The 8,468-nt window shown below is 38.8% G+C and overlaps 1 protein-coding gene and 1 long non-coding RNA gene across 2 annotated transcripts; one reads left to right on the plus strand and one right to left on the minus strand.

Annotated features, from left to right (window-relative positions):
* The first annotated feature begins 266 nt into the window (after positions 1-266).
* On the plus strand, positions 267-2,792 carry LOC107278807 (uncharacterized). Its single transcript, XR_003238515.2, has 3 exons — positions 267-589; positions 690-805; positions 2,473-2,792. It is a non-coding gene; the product is annotated as an uncharacterized lncRNA (long non-coding RNA).
* A 1,569-nt stretch (positions 2,793-4,361) lies between these two features.
* On the minus strand, positions 4,362-5,637 carry LOC136351835 (uncharacterized). The gene is made up of 3 exons (XM_066304255.1): positions 4,619-5,637; positions 4,447-4,539; positions 4,362-4,391 (listed from the first exon to the last, which is right to left on the minus strand). The coding sequence occupies exons 1-3, from the start codon at positions 5,309-5,311 to the stop codon at positions 4,362-4,364; spliced, it is 816 nt and encodes a 271-aa protein (XP_066160352.1). The 5' UTR covers positions 5,312-5,637.
* Between the last annotated feature and the right edge of the window lie 2,831 nt (positions 5,638-8,468).

An 8,468-nucleotide genomic window follows, 5' to 3' on the forward strand; every position in this document is an offset into this window, starting at 1 on the left:
ATATATATATATATATATATATATATATATATATATATATATATATATATATATATATATATATATATATATATATATATATATATATATATATATATATATATATATATATATATATATATATATATATATATATATATATATATATATATATATATATATGCTTGATACGTATAGGAAAATCACATAAAAGAAGTGAAAAACAAAAAAAAAAAACGTGTCCGAGCGATTCGCTATATTATTAGTTGTTCTCCCACTAGCGATTTGGGCCGATCGCTCCCTGCCTCGCACGCCGCACCGATCCTCCGCACCGGCATTCCGGCAACCGCGCCTCCGCCTCTGGAACCTACCTGCGCCGCCTCCGATGACTGCCGCCGCACCTCACCATGACCGCTCCTGTGCTCCTTGTGCCGCCAGATCGCACATCACCGCTTGAGCCGAGCGGTGGCTCCCCCGACGACCACTCCCAGCGCCGCTCTCCCCCACGCCCTAAACCTCACCCACACCTCTCTCCCCCACCCCCTAATCCCCTTTCAGCTCCGCAAGATCGCATATCACCGCCTAAGCCCATTGCCCTCTTACAGGGAAGGTAATACCTGCTGTTTCTTCTCTTTTCATTGTTTGTGTGCAAATGTTGGAACAAAATCACTGATTACTGGTGCCTCTGATTTCCAATACTCGGATTTCAGATCATTGCTCAATTTCATTTCATTTGTCAAGGTTGGAATTGCTGCGGGATAAGTGAAGCCTCGACACGACGCACCCTCGTCTCATTCCTCAGTTTACAGAGTCCAGTTCCAAAAAGGTATAATATACCTCTCTTCCCCCAAGCCCCCCAAGGAACTTTTACGGTATAATGTACTACCAGTATATACTACTAGTATTTACAAGGGTATGATAGAAATATGCTAAAAATTTGTAAGGACAATTTAGAAATTCGTTCTTCAGATCAATCCCTATCTGTTGACGCCGTCATGTGACTCAAGCTCGCGAGTGAGAGGTAGAGATGAGCCCTGCCGGCAGCGCAATTCGTCCTTGTCGGCGGTTGAATTCCTCGGTGTCCCGCTTCCCGCCAAAGTGAACAGTCACCATCTCCCCGTGGCGGCATGGCCACATGCAGTCCCGCATACTGGCGGCAAGCCGGCCGGCAATGCAGTGCCCTCTGCCGAGCCAGAGTTAGAATTAAACACCATGCACACCCTGAATCTGTGCATGAAAATGCATACTTGTACAGCCTACATATGTCTATTATTAATCTTTACCCTCTTCGTTCATGCACTCCTGCAAGAAGGGTCATGTTCTTACAAATACTCTATACCATTTTAATCTGAAGAATTTAATCTGAAGATGGCCTTTGCCTGGGGTGAACGACGGGAATGGGGAATCAGAATCACTATTGGATCTAGCGGGGGAACACCCGGTGCTTGTATGCTAGAATATATGGAATACTTATGCGCAATAAAATAGAAAGACAAATATGCCCTTTTTAATTTTATACTGTAAGTGGGTAGGTAAATCAATCTACACCGTTAGATCATTTATAATGGTAGTATATATTACCAGTATATTGTACCGTAAAAGTTCTCTCTCTAATATGTTCTCTTTGTCCATCAGTAGCCCTCCTGTTCTGAAGTTTTGTTTTTCATTTGATGACTAACCTGTTCTAAAGTGGTGTCTCTGATTTAATTACTGAGTACTGGTGTAGCCGAATCACTGATTACTGGTGTCTCTGATTTAATCTTTATGACATCATGAAATTTTAATAGCACGAATCTTATATATGAAGCGATCCTTAAAAGTTAAATCCTACTTAGAGATGAGATTTTAGGGGGTTTCGGTGAAGTGACTCGTAGTTCTCAGGGTTTGGGAAATCATTGGATTGTCGGTGAAGTAATGTTCATGATGACATAGAGCTCAGCTGCTAATTTTGGTAAAATAAACTGCATGGTGATGATATCTTTGAAGTTCAGGCTAATAAATTTCATGATGATATGCTCCATTTAAAAACAGTTTAATTTGGGTTGGAAAATTAGGACATTACAGCAATTTGTCCTATTACTTTTACTGGGCTGAATATATACGATGGAATTGCTTAGCGATTTGTGGTATTATACCTATGGCCCTTCTCTCTCTTCCCCCATCTCTAATATGTTCTCTCTGTCCATCAGTAGCCTGCCTGTTCTGAAGTTTTGTTTTTCATTTGATGAATAACATGTTCTAAAGTTGCCTTCTAAGACATTTTAATCTGAACACACCCACATAATGAAAGAACAGGTCAATTCGGTCATTTGTCTGAATTTATAAATTTGTTTTAATTTCCTTTTTCGTTCACAAATTTGTTGCTTTGCAATCAATATAATTTCAGACACATATTCAAGCTGTTAATATATCAATGACCACTACATATCCTATAGCAACTGATTAAAGCTTCTAATAATGGAAATATTTACTAAAATAGTTTTCTTTTCTCAGCATTGGAAAGTGTTAGGGCTGCCACACTCAGGTGCGTTGAGACTGAATCTTGGATATACATTACTGAAGAACTGAACTCTAATTGTGAGTGCCTTTGTACTTCCTATTCTTTTAGTCATAAAAACTGCTCTGATTGTTTTCTTTTTTTTTTCTTAAGAAAAAAAATCTCAGGTTTGCACTTTAGATTGCATCTCAGGCTATTTTTTTCCGCTGCTCTAAGTAATTTGTTATTATTGCTCGTTGGTCTATGTTTTGTAATCCTGTTAGATTTGTAAAGCATAGTCTGAAATGCAATGTCAAGTAAATGATGATGCTAGCAATTTTTACACAGTTTGGTTTTGGCTGCCTCAATAAATCTTCTACTTGTTACCAGCATCATTGACAAATTGATGGATGATTACATTATAATATAGATTATTTACCATAGTGGATAGTTCATCTCGTTGTCACACCTACAGAATTTGTTTGATATAACGAAATGAACAAGGATGTGAACTACAGATGGTACACTGAATTGCTAAGAGAAATACTTGTAACAACATGTATATTGCTGAACATATTTAGGATTCTCAGTAATAAATACCTGATCACAACCTGTACTGACTACAAATTTCAACCTGTACTGATCCACTATGTTATGCTAAGGTGCATCCATACAATTTGATTATGTGTTCTCATACCATTATTCTTTGACACAAGATGATCAACCCTGATTTTTGTCTAAAAATATGCAAAGGTTGAGTGGCCGTGATTTTTGTATGATCAAACCATTATTCATTGCTCATCCCAGTTTTAGACTAGATTTATCAAGATTCATCACTGATCCAAATTTTGCCATGAATTGGACAAGGTTGATAAATAAAATTGTATGATTTCAGGCCCAATAAAATTGTATGCTTTACAGTGGTCAATTAATTGCATGTTTCAGACCCAAGAAAATTGAAATTAAACTACGCATATTATCTTATGAAAATATTATTGAAATGAGCATACTGTACAGTTTATCACATTTAAACATATGGTAAAAGGTAATTGGGATCTGCAGAAATAAATCATGGTGATGAAATAAGCAGTTTGGTATATTATTGGGTTGATCAGTAGCATCAAGATTTGAATCAGACATATGCATTGCTCATTTATATGATCTATTTGATATTTCTAGCATTTTTCTTTTTAAAGGAATTGAATAACAGTCAACTGCTAGGAACCAGCACCACATGCATTTTCCCCAGGTGTAACTAGTAACATGCCTGTGGTAAAAGCTACGGTGTAACTCTATTTGTCTTTAATAATTTTTAAAATTTTCATGTTAGCAAAAAAATATTACTGTATGAACTGTACATTTGAGCACTAATTTAATTTATGTCGTACATCAAATATATTAACATAAAATATAATATTATGATATACCAATTCATGCAGATATATAATGCATATATCTGTGCCCCATGTCATAATGCATAATAATATGATATTAAAGATATATGATAATGCGTATATCTATGTCTTAAGTCATAATGAATAATAATATGATACATAATGCATATATCCGCGACACGCAAAATAATTCACAATGGCGTTGATATCAATATTTATTCATCTCACTAGCGTCCTTTTTTTTGTGTGGCGTGCGTGTGTATATATCTACATCGTTATAATGCCTCGCAAGTGGGTGGTATTTCTTTATATAATATTGTGCATTTTCATATTACAATTATTTTTCTATTACATGCCCATGCTAATGCTACGGGGATACATTTGATAACTCAAAATGAAAAAGATATAACATGATAGGGACTTTTTATATTTTAAAGGCGTTACATTTCCACTAGAACGGATGCTATTAAGGTTGAAGAAAAAAAAAACATAAATAGTTATGCCACTGACAATCACGCGGAGATTATTGAACTCTGAGTTGGCTGCAAATCAGAGTAACAACAGGGAGTTAAACTAAGTGAACAGGGAGTAATATACCTGCTCCATCATTTGACTCATGACAGTATTTCCAAGTTGTGACATGAGAGTAGATCCAGTTTGAGAAGCAGGAACACCTTCTGATATAACATCCTGCATGCATACAGGTAATGCACATCAACAATCATGTATCAAAATTAATCAACCACAAATTAAACAACTCATTTTTTACCTGTAAGATCACATTAATTGGGTCATTTACATTATCTTCATTCTCCATTGAAGCTGCTTGTTTTGCTGTGGCAACAATCTTTTTGGACTCTTCAGAGCTAATACCTTGCTTCTTCAAATTGCAGCCACCTGAATTATGATTCTCTTCACCACAGTGTTTGCAATGAATGATCACTCCATGCTTTGACAACTTAGGTCCATTTTTCCCTTGCACCTCATGTGGAGCCTTTCTCCTAGACTTCTTTGGTCTGCCTACCTTCTTCTCATACACAGGTGGTAGAATTTTAGGACCATTCACCTTCTCCCACTTGCTCTTGTCATTACATGGCCATACATTGAAACCATAAGCCCTGTTGAATGCCTCAGTTGAGTAGCAATCAGGCAGGACACTTTCAGCTGAGATCCTCTCATGTCTAAGACATGATATGGCATGGTTACATGGGATTCCTGTAATGTCCCATCTCCTGCAGTCACAATGCTTAGTATTGATATCCACAATATACTGCATATCTCTCTCATGTACTTGAAAGATCCCATGGCCAGCTGGTAATGCATAGCACAAGTTAGCTGCATTTGCATTTTTCAGGACCTTCTTCCTTATCTTGGGGCATACAAGGCCTTGCATCTGTTCAGCCAACTCTTTTTGTTTGTTGTAGTGCCTAGTCATTAGTTGGCCCTTAATTTTCTCTAACATGCTCAGTATAGGTAGCTCTCTAGCCTCTAAGATATACTTGTTGAATACCTCACAATTATTATTTAACAAGATGTCACACTTAGGGTATTCAGAGAAAAAAGCTCTTACCTATTAGGTGGCATCTTTTCAAGCCACTCAAAAGCATCCTTGTTTAAGTTCTTCATCTCATCCATATTCTTGTTCCACTGTACTACTGAAGAAGACCTAGCACATGCCCACAATTGATTTTTCAGGACCTCTCCCTTGAAACTAAGTTGAAAGTTGGTAGAGGTGTCTGACACAGAACCTATGCTCAGAATCTGGAAAGACATGCTGGACAGCTGGGATTAAACCCTGGTATTGAAGGTAGATGAAACACATAAGTGGCTGGCAGTGAGTAATATTGAAGGAAATTGACAATGATTAATCAGAAATTATTACATCACATACCTTTTGTTTGTCAGTCATTATAGTCCAGGGAGTAGTGTTATCAATCCCAAGATCAGCTTTCAGTGTCTCCAAGAACCATTTCCAAGTACTTAGAGATTCCACCTCAACTACTGCCATGGCAATTGGATATATACAATCATTTGGATCAATCCCAACAGCAGTAAGCAGTTGTCCACCAAACTTTGTCTTTATGTGAGCACCATCCAGACATATCAAGGGTCTACAACCACTTAGGAATCCTCTCTTGCAAGCATCAAGTGACATGTAACATTGGCTGAAAAGGCTTCCTTGAAGCTTTAGGAAGAAAGAAGTTCCAGGGTTGCTTCTCCTCAATTCTTTCCCATAATCCCACAAGTAGTTGTATTGCTCAACCTCATCTCCATGGATGCTTTTCAATGCAATTCTTCTAGCTCTAGCCAACTTACTCCTTGAAGGTGTCAAATTCCATTCAAGTTGCACTGTCTTTGCAAATCTGGAAAGACTCATCTTGTCATCAGCTCTGAATGCTTCAAGATACTTTCCTGCCAGCCACTTTGAGGTGCATCTCTTCAGGATCCACTCCTTTTGACAATTGTGGTCTCCATTATAAGTCTTAACCACAAAAGTTTTCACCCTGCTATCCCAGGATGCATACAGGTTCCATGGGCAACCTTCTGCACAGTGAGCTCTTAGCCTCTTTTTATCATTTCTTGGTAGTTTGATCTCAACTCTGTTTCTTACACTATACTCTGTAATTGCCTGCCTCAATTTCTCAACTGAAGGGAAAACAAGTCCTACAAAGAATGTAGGATTGTTCATGTCCTCTTGTGCAAAAGACTTGAACTTTAACCTAACTCCAATTGTATCTTCATATTCTCCAATATCTTCATCATCACTTGATATCTCATCATCTCCTACAGCAACAATTGCTAGATCCCCCTTAAGTCTGCTTCCTCTGGACTTCTTTCCCTTTGCTATCTTCTTTCCTTTGGCAACACCCTCATCTACCACATTTTCATCAACATAATCCACAAACAAATCATCATCACCATCATCCAGCTCATAATCACTGTCATAGAAATCTGAATCTTCACTGTCATCACTATCATCACTACCTGCCCCACTGCTTTCTTCATCACATACATCTTCTTGCACCTTTTTCCCTCTTAGCTTGCTCTGTTGTTGCTCCTGGCTTTTTCCACCAAGATTATCAATAGGATTCACCTTGGTTGGCTTGGTAGGGCTGATAACCTTAGGTAATTGCACAACTGGATTATTCATAATATCATCCCAGTCAATACCTCCAACTTTGTCATCATGATCGAAATATACAACCAAATTCCTGCACTTGTCAACCACTGAGGCCATCACATTTGTATCTGTGTCACATGCAATCACTCTGAGACCATCAGACATACCCTTGCCTGGTAATAACCAGTAATACTTCAAGCTGGGAGTCCTTAAGTACCCCAAATCCTCAACAAATTGATCCAACCACAGTGGAGACCAAGTGTCTATCTCAATATGATCAAACCAACTAACTTTGCCATCCACATAAGACCGCAGATTACCATGACCAACAAAAAAACCCCCATGGTGAACCTTGACTGAAAACTCATCCGAATCCACACCTACAGTCCAACAATGCACCACCACATCATTTATCTACCATCCACAAACAGGATTACCCGTACAAGAAAAAAACCTAACTTTACACAGAAATAGACAAATGCATCTACCTAGCAGCCAAATCCTGAAATTTCTACCAGAACACACGTACATGACTACATACCATTGCTCTAAAGGTACGAACAAACAGAAATTGAGGATCGATGGACTCACCATAAACAGGCGCGGCTTCATCTTGCCGCTGCAATCTTGCCACCATCGTCACTCCACGGTGCCGTCGTCTAGTCCAGATTAAGAACCTCCCCCAACCTCTCTACCCTTCGTCTGAATGAACCTCTCGAGTCAGCACCAATCGCCGGCGATCGCCGCCTTGCGTCGCCTGCCTCGCCGCCGCTCGTCTCTGACGCGAAGAACTCGAGGGGACACAGGGGAGGTGTGTGTGTGACGATTGGAAAAAAAAGGAGGGCTCCATTGCAATATTACCCCCGCAGCTGGCGAGCACCATCCACGTCACACGATGCCACGTCGGCCAAAAGTCATCCCGAGGCTGGTTTGGACTACTAATGGGCGCATAATCGAGTTTAGGGACCTTAAAGTGCAATTTGAGAGTATAGGGACCTAGATGACACACCTCGACAAGTTTGAGGACCGCCGGTGCACTTCACTCTTTTATATTTTAAAGGCATTACATTTCCGCTAGAACGGATGCTATTAAGGTTGAAGCAAAAAAAAAACATAAATAGTTATGCCACTGACAATCACGCGGTACCATACATGTTTCTTCTGACGTGCTATAGAAAAAGAAATGATAATTGTCAGCATGTTTTGAATTTTTAATTTATTTTTCTAAAACATGAATATAAACCATGAATATTAAAATGATCTTTTACAACAAAACTTAAAAACATGTGTTATTACATGTCATTGTTCACCAATCAAGAACGTCCTTATACACGATATTTCTTGTGCTCCTTCCTGTGGGGTCCATTTATTTTTTAGGCTTGGCCAAAATCCTTGTCGTTTTCCTTGACACCCCTCTTGATAATGCAACATAAAACTGCCCATGCGAGAATACATGCTCTAGAAGATAGATACCGACATTTGGGATGGTTTGTCCCTG

This window comes from Oryza sativa, chromosome 9, assembly GCF_034140825.1.
Source record: "Oryza sativa Japonica Group chromosome 9, ASM3414082v1".
NCBI lineage: Eukaryota > Viridiplantae > Streptophyta > Magnoliopsida > Poales > Poaceae > Oryza > Oryza sativa.

Excerpts from the sequence above, each read along its gene's own strand:
- LOC136351835 (XM_066304255.1), bottom strand. The coding sequence starts at position 5,311 with ATGTTAGAGAAAATTAAGGGCCAACTAATGACTAGGCACTACAACAAA. Across the intron at positions 4,540-4,618 it reads CAATTAATGTGATCTTACAG|GATGTTATATCAGAAGGTGT; the intron begins GTAAAAAATGAG and ends GTATGCATGCAG. Across the intron at positions 4,392-4,446 it reads TGAGTCAAATGATGGAGCAG|CCAACTCAGAGTTCAATAAT; the intron begins GTATATTACTCC and ends TCTGATTTGCAG.